We start from the raw sequence: 26460 nt of genomic DNA, 5'->3' as shown, positions 1-26460 counted from the left end.
TCTACAGTGTTCACCCTCGTTTTGAAGGCTCTAATGGTCTACACTCCCTTCCACAATTGGCGATTATCTCCATCTCTAGTTTTCTCCAGAATTGCCATTTTGCTTCAGAGACAGCCTTCCACAGGTCACACCTAGACTTCTTGTAAAGATCCCAATACCTGGCCTTAAATGCCCTTGTTCTCGCCCTCAGCAGGTTGCGAATTCTCTAATTCATCCAGGGCTTCTGGTTGGGGAACACCTGGTATTTGCGTATTGGCACACACCCATCCCTGCAGGTCTTGATTAAGTTGAAACCTGTTGCACATTCATTCAAGTCTATGGATGAGTTCTTGAATATGTTCCAGTCCACCGATTCAAAGAAGATGCTCCTCCGCCTCCCTCGACCATACTTTCACCGTATTCACCACTGGTGGTGTGGTCTTCAGTCTCTGCTTGTACGCTGGGAGTAGAAGTACAGCCGGGTGATCAGACTTACCAAAGTGCGGTTGTGGAATGGCTCGATAAGCATTCTTCATGGTGGTGTAGCAGTAGTCGAGTGTGCTTGTTCCCTTGTCTCGCATGTGACGTGTTGGAGCTAGTTTGTCAGAGATTTCTTCAGGTTGACCTGATTGAAGTCTCCCACAATGATCAGGAAGGCATCAGGATGTGCTGTCTCATGGCCGTTTTATCACAGTACTCAGTCCTTTCAGTGCCAGCCTGATGTTAGCCTGGGGCAGAACGTACACTGCGACCAGGATGATGGCAGTGAACTCCCTCGGCAGGTAGAATGGGCGACACTTGATAGGCAGATGTTCCAGGTTGTAGGAGCAGTTTAGTCAATGAGGCCATGGGGTAATCTGGATCCTTGGTGGTGGAAAAGAACTTCCATGGTATCACCAACAGCGTGTCGTACACCATCTCAGCTGCTGAGGTGTTAAAGTCTTCTTTGGGTGTGGTGCAAATCCCCAGGAGAACCCAGGGTAGCTCATCTGCCCAGTTCGACCCCTTGAGCCGAGCCATCAAGGCTGCCTTTAGGTGCCTGTGGAACCGCCCCACCAACCCTTTGGCCTGAGGGTTCTAAGCCGTGGTATAGTGGAGCTGGGTTCCCAGCAAATTGGTCAGCACTGCCCGGAGTCCCAAAGTGAACTGTTTAACTCTGTTGGAGGTCATATGATCCGGGACTCCAAATCTCGACACCCATGTATTAATCAGTGCCTTGGTGCAGGTCTCGGTGGTTATGTCGGCCAGTGGGATTGCTTCCGGCCACCTCGGGGAGTGATCAATCATGGTGAGGAGATATCTCTCCCCGCAGGAAAACAGTAGCAGCCCTACAATGTCAATATGGACATGGCTGAACATACATCACGCTGGCTCAAAAGTATGGGGGGGAGGGGGGAGGTACCTTGACACGTGTCTGCACTTTGGAGATCTGGAAGAGCCTGCAGGTCTTGGCCAATGGAGCCCATGCCAGACAAACCTATTGGCCACCATTTTAACATAAGTTCCAATGGCCGGATGCACCAGGTTGTGCACTGTTTTAAAAACCTGCTGCTTCCATGCTGGTGGCACAATGGGGCAGGGTTCGCTGTTGGAGATGTCATAGTGGGGCATCTGGTTACCAGGGCCAATGCTAACATCCTCCAGCCTGAGCCTGGAAACTGCTGTTCTGTATACTGTGGCCTGGCTAGGGCCAAATGGTCTATTCCCTGGGACAGGGACCGAACGGACTCGATTGCGGGACGGGACAATGCATCAGCCACCACATTGGTCTTACCTGCAATGTGTTGGATGTTCATGGTGAACTCAGACATGAGAGGTTGCTGCCTGGCCAATCACAGGTTAGACACTTTATGGAAGGCAAAAGGTTAATGGTTTATGGTCCGTGAAGACCCTGAATTGTCTACCTTCCAAAAAATACCTTAAGTGCCTGACTGCCAGGTATAGCACCAATAGTTCCCAAAGGCGGTGTATTTGAGTTTGAGTGGCCAGAGGTGCTTGCAAAAGAAGGCCAGGGGCTGCCATTGCCCTTCGATGAATTGCTCCAGTACGCCCCTACCACTGTGCTGGAGGTGTCTACTGTGAGAGAAGTTGGCACCTCTGGCCTGGGGTGTACCAGAAGGGTGACATTGGCCAGTGCATTCTTAGCCTTCAGGAACACCTCCAAGGCTTCTTTGTCCCAGGTAATGTCTTTACCTTTCACTGCATGAGTGGTATAAATTGGTGATAAAAATTATCATTTCAGCGAATTCTTGAAACCCCTTCACTGTGCCGGGCCTGGGTAGGGGTTTCGCTCTGTGCCTGTTGATTCGATGCCCCAGTCAGTCGATCATTTCCAACCCAAACTGGCACTTAGCAGAGTTTATAGTTAGTCCGAATTCCTGCAGCCAGGTGCAGAGTAAACCTTAGATGGGCCGCACATTCTGTGTGATTATAGCTGGTGATGAGAATATTGTCCAAATAGATGAACACGAATGAGAGATCCCGGCCCACTGCATCCATCAGCCTCTGGAAGGTTTGGGCTACATTCTTAAGACGAGAGGATATTCTCAGGAATTCAAAGAGTTCAAAAGGGGTAACAATGGCAGTTTTGGGGATGGACCAGGATCTAATGATAGCCCCTGATGAGGTCGATTTTTGAAAATACCCCTACCCCTTGTAAGTTAGTGGTAAAGTCTTGGATATGGGGCATGGGTTACCTGTCAGATGCAGTGGCCTTGTTGAGGTGGTGATAATCATCACATGGCCTCCACCCTCCTGCTGCCTTCAGTATCACGTACAGAGGGGAGACCCAGGGGCTGTTGGAACGTCGCACTATCTCCAGCTCTTACATTTTTTTTTTTAAACTCCTCCTGGGCGAGAGTTAGTTTCTTGGGGGTGGGGGGTGGGGGGAAGGCAGCGCGCCCTGGCATGGAACAGGAGCCCTCAGTGAGAATGTGGTGCCTTACCTCGTGCTTTGGTTCGGCGCTATGATCGAAAGGAACTCTGCTAGGATCCACGTAAATGAGTGGTTGGACAGGGAAACGGAGTTGAGGTGGGGGGCAGGTAACTTGGCTTTCCCAGGGGCATTGTTTGAAAAGTCCTAGCATGCACCAAATACTGCCCTTTAAGGTCCGTGAGCTGGCAGTTGGCATGCAGGAAGTCTGTCCCCAGGGTCATTGTTTGAAAAGTCCTAGCATGCACCAAATACTGCCCTTTAAGGTCCGTCAGCTGGCAGTTGGCGTGCAGGAAGTCTGTCCCCAGGAGCAGTTGCGCCACCGCCGCAATCGTGAATGTCCACATGAACCAGTTGCTGTTGAAACGGAGGGGGAAGGAGCAGGTGCCGAAACTTTGTATGGTGGTGCTTAGTGATCATTGCCCTCAGTGCCGGGCCTAGCTTGCTGTTCTGGGTGTTGTAGCTGGGAAGGAAGGGGATTTATTTTGCTGCCAGTATCAACGAGGAAGCACCTTCCTGATAAAGAGTTCCACATGTGGAGGATGCTGTTATGTTGGCCTTGGTGTTTCCCTGGGGACACACAAGGTGGGCAGCATCAACAAGTCCCTGCATTCCATTGTTGGTGATAGTAGCAATGCTGTTGGGTCAGGTGGGGATGGGGGAAATCCACTTGCCTCTCTATTTGCTGAGTCCTTGTTGCCGGCTGTGTGTGAGGCCTAGTGATCTGCTCTACCTAGGTGCCGTTTTCTTTCTTCGCTTTCCAGAGCACATCTGTCCAGGCTGCAACTTTCCTGGCGTTGCTGAAGTCCTCATCAGTGAGCAAGAATCGGATATCCCTCAACAAACATTTCAGTTATGAGAGCGAATAAAGCCTTGTCCCACTAACCGCCCATATGCAACAATTGCTCCAGAGGCTGCCGCATGAAGTCGATGAACCTTGCTGCTGTGTCCTGGTTGAGCAAGCTCATCACGTAGTAGTAACATGAGTGTCAGTGGGGATGTCTCGAAGGTGGATCTGAGGTTCGGCCTGATAGAACCACACGTGTGGCTGCGACGCCCAGAAAGTTGGCAGCTTCAACAATATTGTGTGAAGAGCCATCTGGTCCGTCATCTTCACGTCCAACAGACGGTTGGACCTACCGGGGTAGCCAATGTAGCATGCGTGCTACTGCGAAGTGTGGAAAGCATGACACACACCCAAGAAGTCGAAGACTGATTTATTGCACTGGTGCTCTGCTTACATTCTCTCCCCACTGCTGATGACAGGAGTGATGCCACAACAGCGCCGGCCTGTTTCCGGAGTTGCTCGTTTGTTTCAGGCCTCGCAGGTGGTCACCTGGAACGAAAGTCGTTGGCCCCCACGGTCGCTGTGTTCGTTGGCCATCTTGTGTACTGGGTCAAGTCCCGGTTAGCAGGTTGCTACACACTGCATTTTTACTGAGAAGGTCATCTTGCAAACAAATTCTTGCTTTTATCCTTTACCCAAAATCTCCATGCTCAAGCTTTGGACACCTCTGCTATTGTTAAATGCTTCCTACTATTTTCCCTATCTATGCCCCTCAGAGCCTTGTATATCTCAATCAGGTAGCTAGTCATCTCTGCTCCAAGGAAAATAAATTCAGCCTATCTAATCTTTACTCAGAACCAAAATGCAACATCCTGGAGAATCTATACTCTCCAGTGCAATCACATCCTTTCTACATTTTGGGGTCCATAAATGTACACAGTACTGCAGCTGTGGCAGAATTAGTGTTTTAGAAACTTGTTCCATAACCTCTTTCATAACTTCATAGCTCCATGACACAGAAATAAATCCTTTAGCTCAACTTGTCCTTGCGGACAATGATGCATAATCTCATTTGCCTAGTTTTAGACTCTTCTCTCTCTGAACCTTTCCTACTCTTTTCTTCTTTGGCTTGGCTTCGCAGACGAAGATTTATGGAGGGGTAAATGTCCACATCAGCTGCAGGCTCGTTTGTGGCTGACAAGTCCGATGCGAGACAGGCAGACACGGTTGCAGGGGAAAATTTGTTGGTTGGGGTTGGGTGTTGGGTTTTTCCTCCTTTGTCTTTTGTCAGTGAGGTGGGCTCTGCGGTCTTCTTCAAAGGAGGTTTCTGCCCGCCGAACTGTGAGGTGCCAAGATGCACGGTTTGAGGCGATATCAGCCCACTGGCGGAGGTCAATGTGGCAGGCACCAAGAGATTTCTTTAGGCAGTCCTTGTACCTCTTCTTTGGTGCACCTCTGTCACGGTGGCCAGTGGAGAGCTCGCCATAGAACACAATCTTGGGAAGGCGATGGTCCTCCATTCTGGAGACATGAACTACCCAGTGCAGTTGGATCTTCAGCAGCATGGATTCGATGTTGTTGGCCTCTGCCATCTCAAGTACTTCGATGTTAGGGATGAAGTCGCTCCAATGAATGTTGAGGATGGAGCGGAGACCTCTCTAAATGTCTTATAAACATTGTAATTGTACCTGCTTCCACCACCTCCTTTGGCTTTTCATATACATACCCACCACTCTCAGTATGGAAAAAGATGCCTCTCAGATCCCCTTTAATTCCTTCCCTTCTCACATAGATTTAACGCCCTCAAGTTTTAGATTCCTCTATGCTGGAGAAAAAGTCTGCAACAATCCATCCTATCTAGGCTCCTCATAATTCTGAGCTTTCAAGATCACTGCTTGGCCTCCTTCACTTCAGAAAAAAAGTGCCAGCATATCCATTCCCTCACAATTCAAGTTGTCCAGTCCTGGCAACATCCTTATGATATTTTTTCTGCATCCTCTCCAGCTTAATCACTCCTTTGAAGAGCGTGGTGACCATAATTGCATAGATTTCAAATGCAGTCTAATTAACACTTTGTACAATTGACATGATGACCCACATTCTCCACTCAATGTCACAAGTGAAGGAGGAGAGCACACTGTCCACTTGTTTTTCCATTTTTAGGAAACTATGTACTTAGACCTCTAGGTCTCGCTATTCAAAAACACTCCCCTGACCCCTGCCATTTACTTGCTCGTCCTCTGTATCCTGACTGATGGAGGCATGTACTACATATGCCTTCTTTAACATCTTATCCACATGTGCTACCATTTTTAGGAATCTTTGGATTTGAGCATTCCTCTCTCCCTCAATATTTCTTTTAAGCCCCACTGTTCATTGTACGTGTCCTCCCAAAATGCATAATTTCACATTTTCAAGATTAAATTCAATTACCAATTGTACTGCCCTTGTTATCACTGATCAAACTCATCTGCCAGTTTACTTCATCCTTCTCAACATCAACATTACTGATTTTCATATCATCTGCAATTTACTAATATTCCAACATTTAAATGCAAATTATTAACATATACAGTATAACTAACAAAAAGAGTTCAAGCATGGATTCCTGTGGTATACTTCTGGTCATAGGATTCAAATCACAAAAACAATCCTCCAAGATCACCCTATCTCCAATCACCAAGCTAATTTTGGATCCAATGGACCTTAATCTTTAGGACCAGTCACCAACGTGGGAATTTTTTGAAGGCCTTACTGAAGTTCACATCGACTACATCAGCTTCACTTCCCTCATTAAGTACATTTTATTGGTTGGCCAGTATCCCTCTGAACAAAAACATGTGGACTAATTTTGATTAATTCCTGCCTTTCCCAGTTCAGATTAATCTGGTCCACTATCCATCAGACTTGTTTTTCTTATAACTTTTCTTTTCACCAATGTTAAACTTTCTGGTTTCTAAACACCTGGTGCTCTTCTTGAATCACGGCACCTCATGTGTTGCTTTTTAATCATCTAGTGGCTCATCTGCAGCCAGCTAAAATTTAAAAACTAATCACTAAGAGACTAATCAGAGATAGCTAACACAACCTTGTCAAGGAAAAATAGTGTCTGACCAATCTAATTATATTTTTTTTGAGTAGGTTACAAAGTATATTGAGGGTGGCAGTGCAGTAAATGTGGTTTATGGGCACTTTAAACAAGTCCCACATGGGAAACTGGTCCAAAATGTGAACTAAAGTTGGCAAATTAGATCCACGGTTGGTTTGGTAATAGGAAACAGTGATGGTGGAGAATGTTTTAGTAATTGGATGTCTGTGACTAATGTTCCTCAGGGAATATTGCTGGGACCCCTTGATACTTGTAACATTTATCAATGGTTTGGGTGGATGGAAATGATATAATCAACAAGTTCAAGGATGACATGCAGATTGGAGGAGTTGTTGACAGTGCGGAGGTAATCTTAGGCTATAGAGCAATATTAGTGTTGATGAAATGGCTGGGCCGAGAGAATGGCAGATGGAGTTTAATTCTGGTAACTAGGTTCATGCATTTTAAGGGTACTAATGAGGCTGAGAAGTACATCATGAATGGTAAGGTCCTGGAGAATAGTGAGGAACAGAGGGAACTTAGTGTGCAAGTCCAAAGATCCTTGAAGGCTGCAGTGGAAGGTGTAAGGATGTTGGTGTTTGATAGCCAGGGGTTTGAAGACAAGAGCAGGGAGGTCAAGCTCCAACTTTATAAAACATGGTCAGATCTCAGCGGGAGTACTGATGTAGTTCTGGTCACCATACGAAAACAAGGAAATTCAACAGAATATTGTCTGGGATGGAGGTGGTCAAGGAGCATGATTGATGTAAAATTGAAGGTATTGATTGCATTGACTACAGGAATCCTCATCAGTGATGTTTAAAACTAGAGGATATACAGTCAGGGTAACATGAAATATTGAGCAATCTGAGCAAGGTAGTATTCACCCTGAGAGAAGTGAGCATCTGGAATGCAATTCTTGGAGAAAGTAAGGAAAGAGAGTAAATGACAGGATTTAAGTAATGTCTAGATGAGTATTTTAATTGCTTAGGCATTTTAGGTCATGGGACAAGTGCTGGAAGATGGGATTAATGCAGATTAGGCGCTCCCTTGCTTGCATGGATATGTTGACTGAATATTTGGTTCCATGTTGTAGGACTCAAAAAATATCACCAGGGGCTCCATTACCTTTGGTCTCGTCTTCCACGGAAGCCTGGGATAGACTTCATCACACTTTGGGTTTTATAACCAAATGTATATAACCATTTACAGCATAGAAATAGGCCAGTTTGGCCCTACTAGTCCGTGCCAAACATTATCTCCCACCTAGTTCCACTGACTCGCATTTGGCCCATAATCTTGCACACCTCTCCTGTCCATATACTTATCCAACCGATCCTTGAATATTAACATCGATCTCACTTCTACCACCACTGCCAGAAGTTCACCACCCTCTGCGTGAAGAAATTTCCTCTGTTTCCCTTAAACTTTTCCCCTTTTACTCTCAATCCATGCCCTCGTTTGAATCTCCCCCACTCTCAGTGGAAAAAGCCTATCCACATTGACTCTATCCGTCCCCCCACTTATAATTTTGAATACATCTACCAAATCACCCCGCAACGTTCTACCCAGGGAATAAAGTCCCTGCCTGCTCAAATGTTCCCTGTAACTCAAACCCTGAAACCCTGGCAACATTCTCGTAAATCTCCTCTGCACTCTCTCTATACTGTTTATATCCTTCCTGTAATTCGGCGACCAAAACTGCACACAATACTCAAAATTTGGCCTAACCAATGCTTTATACAATTTCAACATAACATCTCAACTCTTGTGTTCTATCCTCTGATTTATCAAAGCCAACATACTAAATGCCTTCTTCACCACCCTATCCACGTGAATCAACTTTCAGAGAATTATGTACCATGACTCCTAAATCGCTTTGTTCCATTGTACTCCTACCATTTAACGTGTATGTCCTATTTTGATTAGTCCTACCAAAATGTAGCACCTCACATTTTTCAGTATTAAACTCCATCTGCCATCTTTCAGCCCACTCTTCTAACTGTCCTATATCACCCTGTAAGTTTTGATAATCTTCCTCACTGTCCACAACACCGACAACCTTTGTATCATCTAATCCAATTTGCAACCCTAATCCATCTTAATCCTGTTAAGACATCCAAAATTTCTTCCTTTTAATGATAGTTTCGAGAATTTTACCTCCCACCCCGAATTCTCCGACTACAACATCCTTCTCCTTAATGAAAATAGAAAAAAATCATCCAACGTGGTCTCTAGCAAACTTGACTCTTTTCCTAGTTACCCTCTTTTATTTACTAAACTCACAAAATGCCTGGTGATTTAAAAAAATTCAAATTTAGGCATTCAGCACCGTAACATGTAATTTCAGACCATGAGTCTGTCCTGCCCAGTTTACACCCAAATGACCTACAACCTCTGGTACATTTTGAATGGTGGGAGGAACCTGGAGCCCCCGGGAAAATTCATGCTGGCACTGTAAAGGAATTGCGCTAACCATTACGCCAACTGTGCTTCTTAATCTTGCATAGGGAAGATAACAGAAAAGATGGAAGAAATGCCAGAAGGATAAGGTATAGTTTTCTATCCATTTGTGTATTCCACCCCTCCCCCCAACTCACTACCAAAATAATCATTAGCTACTGTATATACTGTTGTATCGGATGATCCTCAAATCTAAAAAAAATCACTTTAAAATCAAGTTGTCCTATACAAAGGTACTAAAAATTCTTACCTTCTTTGAATATTTTATTTTTGATTTTTTTTAAATTACACAATGACATTTTAAGTATACAATATATTAAACTTTTTTCTCAGAAACACAACAAAAACAAAGCAGCCCTTTCCTCCCTCCTCCCCTTCCATACATACAGATCTGACATGTATTTTAAATACAGTAAAACCTCGTTAGAACGCGGTAGTTGGGGGTCCAAGATTTCATACCGCTTTACAGCCAAGTCGCGGAACAGATGCATATATGTCATGATTCAGGAAGCAGGAAAACAGAATTTAAGCCCACCCGAATTGTGCTGCCATATCCAACCCCACCTCCTTCCAGTCGCGCTGCCATCTCCCCCACTGCCCGCCTGACTCGCACTACCGGTCTGCCCCCCTCTCCCGCCCAATTCACGCTGCCGATCTCCCTCCCTCGCCCGCCCGACTTGTGCTGTCGGTCTCTCCGCCCTACCTGTCATAAGAGTCCATTTTTGTGTTTGTGGCTGTTTGCCACTGTTATCCTGGCATCCTAATATCAATGTTTGGGGTTCACAGACACCCGCGCTATAAGCGATTCCGCGGATTAATGAATCGCATTTTAACGAGGTTTCACTGTATATAGAAAGTACATTTTTAATATGTAATAGTTAATATATAATAGTTACTTTTATACCCTTTTTTGTTCCTTTTTATTGCTGTATCTGGGCCCATATGTACTCCAGGTATGGGTACCAGACCTTTACAAAAGTGTCGTATTTGTTCTTTAAGTTACACGTGATTTTTTTTTTCCCTGTGTATAGTTGTTCACTTCCGCAGTCCATCGTGCTATAAGTAGAGGAGAGTTGGACTTCCAAGTGATTACAATACATTTTTTTGCTACCACCAGTGCTATTTTTAAAAATGAGATTTGATATTTTGTCAATTTGTTGCTTATTTCCCTGAAATTATCTAATAGATATAGCTCTGGGTCACCCATGAAGGCCACTCCTGTTATCCTGGGTAATCTTTCTGCAATTTCTTGCCAAAATGGCTTCACTTTCACACACAACCACATGGCATGTAAAACATTCCTGTCTCAGACCCACATCTAAAATGCATCTCTGAAATTTCAGCTTTTGATCTGTGTAACTTTTGTGGGGTAAGATATAATTGGTGTAAAAATTATACTGAACCAGTCCATATCTTGCATTTTTAATTGATGTCATGCTGTCCTTGCATCAATATGACCAGATTCTTTCTGAAACCACCACTCCCATCTTTCCCTTGGCCTCTGCAACCCTGATTTTGCACTTTCGCTCTGGAGAGTATATTATATTTTTATTATAAATTTGGATGTGTTCCCCATCAAATTGTTTGTTCAGTTTCACTAATTTCAGGTGGGGTCAATTTGGTCCACATATTTCTCTTAAGAATGATCTAAGCTGGAGAAAACAGAAGGTGGTCCCAGTGGCCATTTGGTATCTGTTTTAATTGTTCAAAGGCCATGAGTTCCTTCTGTGTAACAGTCCTTAATATATCTTATACCTTTGTCATACCACGAATTTAATATTCTATTGCCCATGTTCATAGGCATTAATGATATCTTGACTTTTTTTCCCTACACATTCATTAATTTCTTGCCACGTTCTAATCATGTATTAGAATGGGATTATGTGTCTTTTTCTTTAATGATTTGAAACTCCATTTAAACATAAAGTCCTTTGCTTCCCCCTCCTCCATGGAGTAATTCCCATTTAAACCCAAAACCCAGGGGGAGGGGGGGTTGTCTTCAGTGAAGAAGGCTACAAGAAATTTAGTCTGTGCAACTAGGTAATATTTTTTGAAATCTGGAAGTCTAAGTCCTCCCAGCCCATAGTCCCACGTCAGTTTTTCCAATACAATTCTTGGTACCTTATTATTCCATATGAATTGACTAATAGGGTTGCTTAGTAGTTTTTAAAAGTTTTTAGGTAACAGAATAGGCAGTGATTGTAAAAGGTATTGCAGTCTTGGCATCACTTTCATTTTGACGCAGTTAGCCCTTCTTACCAAAATAATTGGTAAGTCTCTCCAGTTCTTTAGGTCTCTTTCTATCTTCCCAAAAAGAGGAAGATAATTTAGTTTGTACAGATTTTGCAAGTTATTGTCAGTTGCTATTCCAGGATATTTTATTCTATCCATCTTCCATTTAAATTGGTTTCCTTTTAGGTATTCAAAATTTGTTAATGGCATTATCTCACTTTTATCAATATTTATTTTGTATCCTGATATTCTTCCATTTTTTCTTGTGTTACTTGTAATTTTTCCAAAGATTTAGCCAGTTCTGTTAGGTGCAATAGCACATCATTGGTGAATAGACTGATTCTGAGTTCTTCTTGCCTGACTTTGAAGCCATTTATATCTGGATCCCTTCATATTATCTCTGCCAGTGGTTCAAACGCTAAAATAAAAAGCACAGGGGACGGGGCATCCTTGTCTGCTTGACCTATTCAAGGGGAACACCGCAGACATCTGATTATTTGTTATTATTTTAGCTTGTGGTTTATAGTATAATGTTTTTATCCAATTTATAAATGTTCTGCCTTTACCAAATGTTTCTATTCCAAACGGTCGACTGCCTTTTTCGCATCTAGGGAGACCTGGATTTTGTTCAGATTTAGCCATGTGTATTGTATTAAATAATCTTCCTAGACTATGTAATAAATCTTGCTTGGTCCATATGTATCAGTTTTGGCAAATATTCTCCTAACCTATTAACCAATGCGCTTGCTAGTATCTTATAATCAGCATTTAACAGGGATATTGGTCTGTATGATGAAGTTTTTAGTGGTCCCTATTCTGTAATAATTGGGGTTGAGAATGACTTCAGGAGATCTGTGTTTCCAACGTTTGGTCCAGGCCATCCATTAAAAGGAGCATTAATAATTCTTTGAATTGCCTACAAAACCCAGGTGGAAACACATCCTTCTTGGTGATTTATTAGCCTGTAAGGTGCCCAGAGGCTTTTCGATTTCTTCCCTTGTGCAGGAAGTATTGAATTCTATCCTTTCTCTCTATTCCAACTTTGGAAGTTCAACATTCAGCAAAAATTATTTCATTTCTTTCTCATCTCCTAGTAATTCTGATTTGTATAGTTTTGTGTAATATTGTCTACAAGTGTCGTTAATTTTTTTTTGCTTACATACTAGGGTGTCTGTTTCTGTTTTTATAGCATTTATAATTCTTGATGACTCCTCCATTTTAATCTGCTAAGCTGAAACTTTGTGCGTCCATTCACCCAATTGTTGTTTAGTTTTTAATATAGCCTTTTCTGACCTATATGTTTGTATTGTATTATGTCTTAGCTTTTTATTCTCCAGTAATTTATATTCTTCTTGTAGTCCTGTTCTTTGATTTTTTTTTTCTAATTCTTTAATATCCTTCTCCAAACTGTTTACTTCTGCCATATGTTCCTCTTAAGATTCTTTGTATAGGATATAATTTGTCCCTTTAAATATGCTTTAAGCATGTCCCATATCAGAAAACTATTATTAATAAACAGCAGATTTGTTTCACAAAATATCTCTGTCTGCTTCTTTATAAATTTTCAGGTCTGTTCTTTTAAGCAATGTAGTATTGAGACACCATCTGTATACATTCTCTTGCTTTTCCATTGTTGCTGTAAGAAGCCTCGCTGGATATTCTGTTTTTATCACTGCTCTTTAACAGTGCAGACATTAAAAATAAGTCAATCCTTGTATATGTCATGCACCCTTGAGCAAAAAGAGTAGTCTCCCTCTGTGGGATTTAATTGCCTCCATACATCGATAAGATTTAGACCTTTCATATATATTGTGGCTTTTGCTGCTTTCACCCTTATTATTCTTACCAATTTATCTAGTATTGGGTCCAAGCAGAAATTAAAGTCTCCTCCAACTAATTTATTTTGTTTTCCCTCTCCTCTTTTTATGATGTCCTTCATAAAGGCTTCATTGTCATAATTCAGGGCATAAATATTCATAAATGTCCATGCTTTTCCATAAATTTTACATTGTGCCATTACATACCTTCCGGCTTGATCAATTGAAATATCTTTTATTAACACTGGTGTATTTTTATTAATTAGAATAGCCACTCCTCTTGCCTTTGAACCAAAGGAAGATGATATTATTTGTCCCACCCATTCTCTTTTTAATTTATCATGTTCCAATTTGGTAAGATGCGTTTCCTGCAAAAAGATTATATCCACTTTTAATTTCTTTAATTATGCCAAGACCCTCTTCCTCTTCGCCATCCCATTTATCCCATTAATAATAAGTATAAACTTTAGTGATTTATCGATACCATTTTTCACCAAAATATTCTATAACAATAATATCTTCCCAATTTTCTAAATACTGTCATAACATTTTCCTTTTAAGAAACATACACACATCCCTAGCTCTGACGGTGACATTGACAATAGTACCCAGAAGCCCGCGATAAAATCCCCCAGGTTCTTTTTCTGAAGAATAAGAAACCCTCCCTTTGCCGCCATTTTTTAAAGTTGCTCCTCTCCCAGCCCCATCTTCCCCCCAAGTCAGAGTTCCCACCTCGCTGCTTTCCTTACCATCTTTATGTCTTTTCAGAGATCACCATACAATCCAATGTTTTTTTTTCTTTTAAGAATAAAAACAAGACAGCTCAGTACTATTAGTATAAATAAAAAGATACATCTTTCAGTTAGTCCTGCTTTGAAATGGTCTTTTCAGCCCTTTCAGCTGGCGACTTTAATCTTAAAAATTTTTCCACTTCTTTATTCTTGAAAATTCATTGATTACTTTCTAAGACCCATCCATCAGCCTTGCTGGATAAATCATTGAGTATTTGAAGTTTTTTGATTGCATTTGTCTATTTACCTTATCAAATTCCTCTCTTTGTTTGACCAAGGCAGGTCTGAAGTCCTGGAAAAACATTACTTTTGCATGGTCCACCACTAATGAGTCATTATTATTTTTTGAATATTCATATGTTGCTCCCATAATTGCATCTCTTTCCCAGAAACTTAGAAGTCTTACCAGGACTGGTCACGGTCACTGTTTCCCGATTCTTCTGGGTCCAAGGGCTCGGTGAGCCCTTTCAATTTGCAACTTTGCATTTAACTCATTTTGTCTCAGCATTTGTGGGATTCATGTTTCAAAGAAACTCACTGCATCTTTTCCCTCTATTTCTTCTCTCAGTCCAATTTTACATCTGCTAAAATTTTCCATATGGTTGATCGTCCATCAGTCCTGTGTCCTATATTTTTGCTTTTTCTTCCAGTGCCGTCAGCCTGTCTTTTGTTTTTTCCAGCTTAGCCTCTGAATGAGTCATTTATTCACTTAAGTCTCCCACAACTTCTTTAATTTCCATTACCTTCTCTGATATATCTCTCATCGCTGATTCCATACTCGTAAAACAACTGCATAAAGTTTCCAACATGTTCAGGATGGAGACTATATCTTGGCCTGACTCCCAAGCTCTGCTGGCTTCAACCAGTCCCAAAGCCCCTGCTGAGTCACTCCTCATCAGGCTTCCACTCGATGTTCCTGGCTGAGCTGTCACTTCTTCAGTTTTTGTTCTTGATAGCTTCAGTTGTTTAGTACTTGTTTTATCCATTTTTGACAATATAATTCTGCTTTTTGAGCTTTTAAACCGTCTTTTCAATACTTTGTGTGGAGAGCTCTTTCAAAACACCTGCTCAGAATGACCACACCCCCTAAAATTCTTAACGACAAAAGAGCACACTGTTAAGATTAGTAATTGCAAAGGGACTGGTATACCAAGAAGAACCTCCATTGCTGTTGACAGAAGAATTTTCAATCATAATGAAGAAAAATCCCAAAAGCCTATCCGACAGATCAGAAACATTCTTCAGGAGGCAGGTGTGGATGTGTCAACGACTATTGTCCGCAGAAGACTTTATGAACAGAAATAGAGGTAACTCTGAAAGAGGCAAACTGTGACAAAGGTGTTATGCTTTGGTCTTGAGCAGTTCCTTTATGTTTCCACTCTTTGCTCTTGCCATCACTCTGATACAGGTTCATCTTGATCTCAAATGTCCACAAGACTTTTTTCTAGAATTCTGCAGGCTCTTCTAAATACTTCTTGGCAAACTAATTTCACTATCCTTTTTGTGGCTAACTGGTGGTATGAATTTCTGTTCATTTTGGTAATCTAAGGATGGGGCAATGTCTCCTACTGTTATATTCTTATTTTCAGCCTTGTAATGGCCTCTTTGACTTTCAATGACACAACTCTTCTGTAGGAAAATCACAACTCTCGACTCCAAAGGTGATCAAAAGATGAGATGCATGCCTAGCTCTCTTATACCTGCACCAATGAAGCATTAAACATACCTGAGTACTTAAACCCGTGAAGCCAAATGGTGTCCTGAAATGAGGGGACTGTGTATAAAAAAATGTTGTAATTTTTATATGGTCAAACCAAAATGTAAACAAATAACCTTGAATAAAATCTCTTATGTGCACTTTAATTATATGTGAAGTGTTTGATTACAAATTTTAAACTGTGGCACACAGGAACAATTAAAGGAAAAAAAAATGTCTTTGTCCCAAACATTATGGGACATTAAGTTTGTCTCAAACTTATTTGGTTATTCATGCAAGAATAAATCAACAAAAATGTTTTAGGGTAACATTAGATCCTGTTTTAAGGAGTGTTTATCTGAAGAAAGCAGTTACTAAGCACACTACCTTCCAATCAACCTGTGAAATTTCCTGTCCAATATCATCAAAACTAGTCTTGTACCAATTTAAGGCTTCAACCTGTGAACTAGTTCTATGTATTTATATAATTATTTTAAAATCGTGGTCTCAGGTCCCAAAGTATTTCTGCACTGACACTTCAGCTACTTACTCCAGTCTCATTTCTCTCAAGAGCAAGTCGACTCTGCCACAACTTGAGCACATTCCTGGATATACTCATCAACTTCTGATCCCTTAGCACTACATCTGTCCAAGTCTATATTAAGGAAACTATAATCATTACTATAATTAGTCCTTAGCAAAATCAAATTTTTCCTTCTATTATGTGGTTACAAAACTGGCAGGCATGCCTTGGCCAATTTTCTTTTTGGATTTTTTATTTACCTTTTTCTTCATTTCTCAAGAACCATAGGTTTGTTTTGTAAAATATTTCAATGAAAAGGATTCCATATTATTATCATCACACTTAAGGATATTAGAGTAGATAATAGTTTTTATAGCTATTTATGCAATTTACTGATCAGTGCCAAAAGGTACTGTAAAGTACATTGTGCTGAACGTAGAAGTTTTGCTACTTTCTGTAATCTGCATTCCTGGGCATGGGTTTCCAAACCAGCCAGTGAGGATACTTTCTGCAGTACATCTTTAGAAGTTTAATAGAGGATTCGATGACATCACAAGTCTCTTGAGACTTCTTGGAAAGTAGTGGCATTGGTGTGCCTTTTTCACAGTTGCTTTGATGTACTGGCACCAGTAGTCGTGCTGTCCCATCAATGAAGAGAGGTGTGTATTCCCTTAGCTTCTCCTTATTAAAGTCCACAACAAGCTCCTTGGTCTTGCCAATGTTGCAAGCAAGATTGTTATTCTAGCACCATCCAATCATATTCTCAATCTCTATTCCTTGTCCTAACTCATTAATTCCCGTTATTCTGCCAACATCAGTGGCATCAGCAGCAAGTTTATGAAATACATTGGAGCCAAATTTGACAATGGAATCATGTCTGCATGGGGAATAGAGCAGGAGATCAAGTAAGCAGTCTTGGGGAGTTCGTATTAGTCAATGAGGCGATGATGTTGCCAATCTGCACTGCTTGGAGTCCATCAATGATGAAATCGACAATACAGTTGAAAAGGAATGAACAGAGACCCAGATTTTACTGAGTTTGACTGCAAGTTTTTTTTGTATAATCATGTTCAACATTGAGATTCAATAAAAGAACAAAAGCCAGGCAAAGGTGAACAAAGGTAGTTCAGGTAATCTAATGCAGAATGAAAAGTTGGCAAGATGACATCTACTGTTGTCCTGTTTGTTAACAGGTGAATTGAGGTGGGCCCAAGTCCTTCCTGAGGCAGTTGATTTGCTCCATAACCTACCTCTCAAAATCCTTCATCAGGGTAGACAGTATTATCTTATTATCTATCTGCAGCAAAATAAAAACTGATGGAAGTTCTCAACAGATCAAGCAGCCTCTGTGAAAGCAAAGGGATTGCTGACTATCTTTTAATTTTAAGCAATTAATGTTTGCTCCAAATTCCAGCAAATACAGCCTCAAGTGCAACCATCATTTTCTTTTCCCTCCAAGATGCACGCCAGTAACAGGCCTTTCAGGTTCAGAAGCCCACATACACCCATGTGACCAATTAACCTTCTAACCCTGTACATCTTTGAAACGTGGGAGAAAAACCACATAGACATGGGAGAACGTACAAACTCCTTACAGACAGTGCAAGTTTTGAACCAGAGTCACTAGTACAGTTATAGCATTATGCTAACTAACTGCAATGTTAATAGTAATTGTTTGCTCCAATGCACTTAGATCCATCTTTGAACGAAAATATTAAACAGGACTTTAAAAAGGTTTGTAAATTATGTTCATCCTATAATGCTGTAAATGCTAATAAAAAATAAATTGATGGAAGAATTCCATTGCTAGGGAGTGTCTGTGAAGACAAAAGGTTGTCATTCTCGGACTAAAACAAGGTCTGCAGATGCTGTAATACATAAAAGTGCTGTAAAAACTCAGCCATAGGATGAGAAGATACGTAACCTACATTATAGGCCTGAGTCCTTCGTCAAGATGTGAGGAAAAGCATGAATAAAAAGCCATGGGGGGGGGGGGGGGGGGAAGAAACAGGCCAACTGGTGAGGGCAGGAGAGAAAAGCTGAGAATTGATCGGAGTAGCTCTGTTAACACAGAGCTGGAGGAAATGAGAAAGAGGGATAGTTGGGAGAGATAAAAAAGATGGAGGTATAGAGAGAAAAGGGGGAGAGAGAGAAAAGGGGGAGAGAGAGAAAAGGGGGAGAGAGAGAAAAGGGGGAGAGAGAGAAAAGGGGGAGAGAGAGAAAAGGGGGAGAGAGAGAAAAGGGGGAGAGAGAGAAAAGGGGGAGAGAGAGAAAAGGGGGAGAGAGAGAAAAGGGGGAGAGAGAGAAAAGGAGGAGAGAGAGAAAAGGGGGAGAGAGAGAAAAGGGGGAGTGAGAGAGAAAAGGGGGAGTGAGAGAGAAAAGGGGGAGAGAGAGAAAAGGGGGAGAGAGAGAAAAGGGGGAGAGAGAGAAAAGGGGGAGAGAGAGAAAAGGGGGAGAGAGAGAAAAGGGGGAGAGAGAGAAAAGGGGGAGAGAGAGAAAAGGGGGAGAGAGAAAAGGGGGAGAGAGAAAAGGGGGAGAGAGAAAAGGGGGAGAGAGAGAAAAGGGGGAGAGAGAAAAGGGGGAGAGAGAGAAAAGGGGGAGAGAGAGAAAAAAGGGGGAGAGAGAGAGAAAAGGGGGAGAGAGAGAGAAAAGGGGGAGAGAGAGAGAAAAGGGGGAGAGAAAAGGGGGAGTGAGAGAGAAAAGGCGAGAGAGAGAAAAGGAGAGGGGAGAAAAGCGAGGGGAGGGGGAAAAAGCGAGGAGAGGGGAGAAAGGCGAGGGGAGGGGGGAAGGCGAGGGGAAGGGGAAGGCGAGGGGAGGGGGGAAGGCGAGGGGAGGGGGAAAAGCGAGGGGGAGGGAGGAAAGCGAGGGGGAGGGGGAAAGCGAGGGGGAGGGGGAAAAGCGAGGGGGAGGGAGGAAAGCGAGGGGGAGGGGGAAAGCGAGGGGGAGGGGGGAAAGCGAGGGGGAGGGGGGAAAGCGAGGGGGAGGGGGAAAGCGAGGGGGAGGGGGGAAAGCGAGGGGGAGGGGGGAAAGCGAGGGGGAGGGGGGAAAGCGAGGGGGAGGGGGGAAAGCGAGGGGGAGGGGGAAAGCGAGGGGGAGGGGGGAAAGCGAGGGGGAGGGGGGAAAGCGAGGGGGAGGGGGGAAAGCGAGGGGGAGGGGGGAAAGCGAGGGGGAGGGGGGAAAGCGAGGGGGAGGGGGGAAAGCGAGGGGGAGGGGGGAAAGCGAGGGGGAGGGGGGAAAGCGAGGGGGAGGGGGGAAAGCGAGGGGGAGGGGGGAAAGCGAGGGGGAGGTGGGAAAGCGAGGGGGAGGGGGGAAAGCGAGGGGGAGGGGGGAAAGCGAGGGGGAGGGGGGAAAGCGAGGGGGAGGGGGGAAAGCGAGGGGGAGGGGGGAAAGCGAGGGGGAGGGGGGAAAGCGAGGGGGAGGGGGGAAAGCGAGGGGGAGGGGGGAAAGCGAGGGGGAGGGGGGAAAGCGAGGGGGAGGGGGGAAAGCGAGGGGGAGGGGGGAAAGCGAGGGGGAGGGGGGAAAGCGAGGGGGAGGGGGGAAAGCGAGGGGGAGGGGGGAAAGCGAGGGGGAGGGTGGGAAGCGAGGGGGAGGGGGGGAAGCGAGGGGGAGGGGGGAAAGCGAGGGGGAGGGGGGAAAGCGAGGGGGAGGGGGGAAAGCGAGGGGGAGGGGGGAAAGCGAGGGGGAGGGGGAAAGCGAGGGGGAGGGGGAAAGCGAGGGGGAGGGGGAAAGTGAGGGGGGGGAAAGCGAGGGGGAGGGGGAAAGCGAGGGGGAGGGGGGAAAGCGAGGGGAGGGGGGAAAGCGAGGGGGAGGGGGGAAAGCGAGGGGGAGGGGGGAAAGCGAGGGGGAGGGGGGAAAGCGAGGGGGAGGGGGGAAAGCGAGGGGGAGGGGGGAAAGCGAGGGGGAGGGGGGAAAGCGAGGGGGAGGGGGGAAAGCGAGGGGGAGGGGGGAAAGCGAGGGGGAGGGGGGAAAGCGAGGGGGAGGGGGGAAAGCGAGGGGGAGGGGGGAAAGCGAGGGGGAGGGGGGAAAGCGAGGGGGAGGGGGGAAAGCGAGGGGGAGGGGGGAAAGCGAGGGGGAGGGGGGAAAGCGAGGGGGAGAGGGAAAAAGCGAGGGGGAGAGGGAAAAAGCGAGGGGGAGAGGGAAAAAGCGAGGGGGAGAGGGAAAAAGCGAGGGGGAGAGGGAAAAAGTGAGGGGGAGAGGGAAAAAGTGAGGGGGAGAGGGAAAAAGCGAGGGGGAGAGGGAAATAGAGAGACATCACTATTAAAACTAAGAGTGGGTTGGGAAGATGCCTGTCAATTGAAGTGATAAGGAGGGTGAAAGAACTGCTGGTAGGCATAACCAGATTTGGAAGTTGGAGGGAAGAAAGAAGATGACGTGCTGATTGACTCAGGTGGGGAGATTGGAGTGAGTAATTCTGAGACAGCCTGGTACATGGTGGAATGGAACAATTTGGGGGAGCAAGATGGAAATGTGTAAGCAGATTAAACAAATGGGCAAGAGAAGATAAAGACCAGAGGCTGGTGGATGGTACCATATAAAGGAGGGATGATGAAACTAGGTGGGTGAGGAAACGTCACAAGAAAGGTGAACGTAGAATTTTCCACTTTAAGCAACTGATATCTGGGTTCCTCTCCCACTCCTACAACCCGCCCAGATTCTCTCTCAATTTCCTCATCCTCCTCCCCTCCCTTTCTTATATTTTCCTAAGTGTTTCCACCTGTTTGTCATCCACATACCTATACACATGGATTTCCTCTCAATTGATTCACCTTTGATATCCCCTCCGCCTTCTGGTACTATCTTCCCCAACATCCTTCACTTATCTGGTTCCAACCCACCAGCCTCTATCTATATCCTAACCTATCCAGTTCTATCTGCCTAATCTTCCCCCTTCTCCTATCTTGTTTCGATCCATCAGCATCTTTTTCACCTCTCCCTTTCATTAATTTTATTTTTAAATATTTATATTTAGACCTACAGCATAGTTACAGGCCCTTTTGGTTCCGAACCACCTAATTACAACCAAATGACATACAATCCGGCATATTTGAAGAGTGGGAGGAAACTGGAGCAACTGGAGAAAACCCACGCAGAAATGGGGAGAATGTATAAATTCGTTACAGGCAGCGCCAGATTCAAATCAAAGTTGCTGGCGCTGTAACAGTATTGCACTAAACACTATGCTATCTGTGCCATCCCCTTTATATGATCTTCTTTCTACACTCTCAGTCCTCATGTAGGGTCTTGGCTCAAAGCATCGACCATGCCTTTCCTTTCAGATGTTTCTTGACTGAGTTCTTCCAACAGTTTATTTTTGATCCAGATTCTAGCATCTGCAATCTTCAAGGCCGTAACTGCCAGCCTGAGCATGTTCAAATAAAGAGCCGAAGCCGTTGCACTGAAGTTTTACAAGCATTCTGCTTCCAAATGGTGGTGTAGACCACGCAGGAATTTAGTGAGACAGCAACGCAGCAATGAGGGACTCCTTGTAGGTTGCTGCAATGTGTGAGACTGCCATTTCTCATCTGTTCAGCTCTGAATGGTGGCATAGACAGAGAGGCCATGCCACTGCTAGAACACCCCTTCTGGCAAGGAACATGACTAGGTTTTGAAGCCAAGTTGTGCCAGCTGCATGATGTTGAGGAACAAGATCATGAGTGGCAAGGTAGAATTTATTCCCAGTGTTCTCAATGTTTTGTTATCTCAAATGTAGAGTAATTGACTAGTTTCAGATATTAAAAAATCATCAGGATTTTATGATTTTATTTAATACAATTTCTTGAGTAATTTAATCCTAGCTCTATTGCCAAAACAAAATGAAAAAAAAAGCATGGGGGATGGGAGGTGGTGTAACTAAATCATGTACACCATACTCATCATGCCATAGCACTGTAACAAAGACAATTACCCTTTCCATTCAGCACTTTCAAAGTCTGAAGCAACTCGACAGAAAAAGTTTCAGCTGTGATTGATCTGTGCATTACAAGCACCTTTTTGAACCAGTCAAGTGATGATAACTAAATACTTGCAATATTGCTCAGGGATCTAATTCTTCTAATTATAACCTGCAAAATTTAACAAAAGTCCTCTATTCATAAAGGTTGAAATTAGAAAAAACTTGGATTAATTTCTTTTCTCTTTGATTCTTTTTAATTGGGGGAAAAAAAATTGTATATGAGTTCCGAAACATTATAAATAAAGTTTGATTAAAATAATTTAATGACGCAAATGGTTAAATGGTACATTGTTTTACAGGCCAAAAAGTATAAATTTTAGTTAAGTGATGAACAGAAATAAAAGATTCTTGACAAATTGTCAGATTAGCACAGTTGGCGTAGTGGTTAGCACAATTGGAACCGGACCAGAGTTGGAATCCCATGTGGTCTGTATGGTGTTTGTACGTTCTCCCTGTGTCTGCATGGGTTTTCTCTGAGGGCTCCAGTTTCCCCCCACCCTTCAAAAGCATACTGGGTTGCAGGTGAATGGGCAGCATGGACTCGAGGGCCAAATTGGCCTGTTATCGTGCTTCATGTCTAAGTTTAAAATATCTAAGTATTACTTACTCATGTGCCTGCAGCATTTTCAAAGAATTTAAAAATCTCACAAACCCCAAATCTACAGTTACTTTCCTATGTTGGCTCTAATTTGTTGTGTAATAATTCACCCCAAGAAAAACATTTTTAATACTTTTTAAAAATGACTTACCTTCTGCCCTCTCGGCTTTCTATCCAACCAGTCAGCCATTTGAGCCTCAATCTCCTCAATAGTAGAAGCTTCCTCGTGCAATGGTACATAGGTAATACCTCCAGAATTAGGAGCTGTATACACTGGGAACTCAGATTTTGGTTTCTTTACTTTTGGCCTTTTTTCTTCTGCAAGGTATAAAATGGCTTTTCAGCTTAAAAAATATTCTGTTGAAAGATCAATAGAAAAGCTTTTTTGCATTTTTAAACACTCACAAACAAGTTAAAACTCGCACATATATTTAGATGACAACACAGCTGCAATGTCGTGAAACTATGAATTGCACTAAGATAAAGAGGGCTTCTTATTTTTAAACTCTCCTCTCAACAAAGAAATGGATAATTGCCAACAAATCTCAGCAAACTGCAGACATAACATCATAGCTCATGATGTCTGTGCAAAGATTCACCCAGTAGGATAATATTTAGAATCAGCAGATTATCTATTCACACCTCTTGTCTTCTGCTGCAACACATTGTTTTAATGAGACCCCATGTTGCATTCCCTCAATTTGCAAATTGCCTCGAATTCCCGACCACTGTACTACTTCTGTCCCTAGAGGACCCTGCACACAGTCTCCATTTTAAAACAGATAGACATGCAGACAGATTAGCAATTAGGTCATGAAAAACAGGCAGAATAACACAGCTCGATGCCAATCCACATGATTTGCATTTACCCTCTCAGAAAAGATGTTAATGCTTCCATTAACTGTGCTTCCCAACTATGATTCACCACATTAAGAAAACAATAGTTATGAGATACACAGCATCACCCTATTTAATTCAGGATGCCACTGGTATATTAGCAATTTTATTTCTCCTACAGCAGTGTGGTTTTCTTTTGGGAAAATAAAAATTGAAAGTGTTCCATACAACATTATTCTTGAGAATAAAGTACCTGGAAATAAGAATCCTACTAACTAGAGAACACTTTTCCAAAGCGTTCAGGAAATTTTCTGGTTCTGATACACATATTCGGGAAACTGATCCAATTAATTCAGTGCTGCAAAGAACATTAATTAATACTAATTCAAATCAATAAATTTATATTGAAATTACTGCTGACACAAATCCTATTGTTAAGAAAATCAGTTCCAATTCTATTTTTCATATAATCTTTCACAATAATGTAGATTGAAACAAATGCACCTTTACCATAAAATTTACGATAGTATATTACAAATTCATCACATTTAATGGCTGTCACAGTATTCAGATTCTATCATGTTAAAGCCTTTAGGCTTCTTTTTTAAACACATTAATCAGAAAACTAACAAGTCCCTTTAAATAACTTTCTCAAAGGTGAATAATTTAAGACTAGAACTTCATGATTCTAAATTTCTAATGAGAAAAGATTGAGCAGGTTGGCCTTATATTCACAGTTTAGCATGATCTTACTGAAAAAATTAAGATTGAGAGAGTCTGACCTGCTGGATATTGAGAGAATGTTTCCCCTTGTGGGGGAATAACAAACTCTGTATAAAGCTTAAGAAGAAGGGTTGCCTTCTTACAGCCAAGATAAAGAGATGGGGAGTTTGTTCTCTACGGTGATTCATGATTCTTTGGAATTCTTTGCTCAAGAGAGCTCTGGAGGAATTATTAAATACTTAGGGCTATTGGGAAGATGAGAGGGGAGTCAAAGGTTATGGGGTTAAGATAGATAACTGGAGTCTAGGACAAAATTACATCAATCCTGATTGTACTGAGCAGGCAATGAAAGGACCATCTGGCTCACATCTCCTATTTCTTACAATCTAATTGTTTAAGTGGAAATGTTTTCAACATTAAAGTTAGAAAATGCTGAATCGTCTTGTATTCTGCAATCTGAATAAAGTTAGAAACAATTTTATGCATCTCAAACTGATCCTATTACAAGATGGAATTACAGAACAAGCAAATGCGTGTGTCAGGCACAATAATGAGCCTGCTAAAATACTTCACTGATTCTTGATGAATGGATCACTCAACCTACAGGCTATGGTAAAATACTGTTCTACTCAGAAGAAAGGTCAAGTCTTCGATGATAGTCTTGTTCATTATCGGGTGATTGTTCTCTCTCCAGTGACAAAAACACCATTTACACAGCACATATGTTTCTTACTCTGCATTGCTTCAAACTGAGCTTGGGTCTCTGCTTCTTCTTGTTCCTTTTCTTTCATTGCTTTCCATTCGAGATAAAAATCTACAATAGCCTACAAGGAAAAAAAACATAGGCATGGTTTTATTGCAATTATGAAAATAACATCTGTATGTATTTATGGGCTGGCACATTTTTGGGGATAAACTTTCCTAACATGACCCATTTCACATAGTGCTCCATATTTAAAAAAAGCTTGATCACGCACAGTTTGATTGGGTATTTTCCAATACCCAATGCATTTGTAAAAACGTTGTACAAAGTTCTATTTCCTTGCTCGATTTTTCCCAATACCCAAGCATTCTTAAAAATTATTTCATAAATTCACAAATAGCTAAAATTCTCCTAGCAGATATCTTTGGCTTGGCTACGCGGACGAAGATATATGGAGGGGTAATGTCCACGTCAGCTGCAGGCTCGATTGTGGCTGACAAGTCCGATGCGGGACAGGCAGACACGGTTGCAGGGGAAAATTGGTTGGTTGAGGTTGGGTGTTGGGTTTTTCCTCCTTTGTCTTTTGTCAGTGAGGTGGGCTCTGCGGTCTTCTTCAAAGGAGGTTGCTGCCTGCCGAACTGTGAGGCGCCAAGATGCACGGTTTGAGGCGATATCAGCCCACTGGCGGTGGTCAATGTGGCAGGCACCAAGAGATTTCTTTAGGCAGTCCTTGTACCTCTTCTTTGGTGCACCTCTGTCACGGTGGCCAGTGGAGAGCTCGCCATATAACACAATCTTGGGAAGGCGATGGACCTCCATTCTGGAGACGTGACCTGCCCAGCGCAGTTGGATCTTCAGCAGCGTGGATTCGATGCTGTTGGCCTCTGACATCTCGAGTACTTCGATGTTAGGGATGAAGTCGCTCCAATGAATGTTGAGGATGGAGCGGAGACAATGCTGGTGGAAGCATTCTAGGAGCGGTAGGTGATGCCGGAGAAGGACCCATGATTTGGAGCCGAACAGGAGTGTGGGTATGACAACGGCTCTGTATATGCTAATCTTTGTGAGGTTTTTCAGTTGGTTGTTTTTCCAGACTCTTTTGTGTAGTCTTCCAAAGGCGCTATTTGCCTTGGCGAGTCTGTTGTCCATCTCGTTGTCGATCCTTGCTTCCGATGAAATGGTGCAGCCGAGATAGGTAAACTGGCTGACTGTTTTGAGTTTTGTGTGCCCAATGGAGATGTGGGGGGGCTGGTAGTCATGGTGGGGAGCTGGCTGATGGAGGACCTCAGTTTTCTTCAGGCTGACTTCCAGGCCAAACATTTTGGCAGTTTCCGCAAA

General features: G+C 43.1%; 1 protein-coding gene across 3 annotated transcripts in view; it reads right to left on the bottom strand.

Annotated features, from left to right (window-relative positions):
* The window catches only part of dnajc1 (DnaJ (Hsp40) homolog, subfamily C, member 1), a 202755-nt gene that overhangs the window by 63411 nt on the left and 112884 nt on the right, over positions 1–26460 (bottom strand). For 2 of the 3 annotated variants that reach the window (XM_069914638.1, XM_069914636.1), the window contains exons 7-8: positions 25153–25243; positions 23011–23177 (exon numbers count right to left, since the gene is read on the bottom strand). In XM_069914638.1, the coding sequence (XP_069770739.1) occupies positions 23011–23177; positions 25153–25243 (258 nt within the window). Of the gene's footprint in view, positions 1–10212; positions 13667–23010; positions 23178–25152; positions 25244–26460 lie in introns of those variants that run through there. The other variant, XM_069914637.1, reaches the window with a different exon arrangement.

This window comes from Narcine bancroftii, chromosome 1 (genome assembly GCF_036971445.1).
Source record: "Narcine bancroftii isolate sNarBan1 chromosome 1, sNarBan1.hap1, whole genome shotgun sequence".
In the NCBI taxonomy this organism is placed as follows: domain Eukaryota; kingdom Metazoa; phylum Chordata; class Chondrichthyes; order Torpediniformes; family Narcinidae; genus Narcine; species Narcine bancroftii.
Note: the sequence above shows the minus strand (reverse complement) of the source record. Positions and strands in the feature narration are given on the sequence as shown.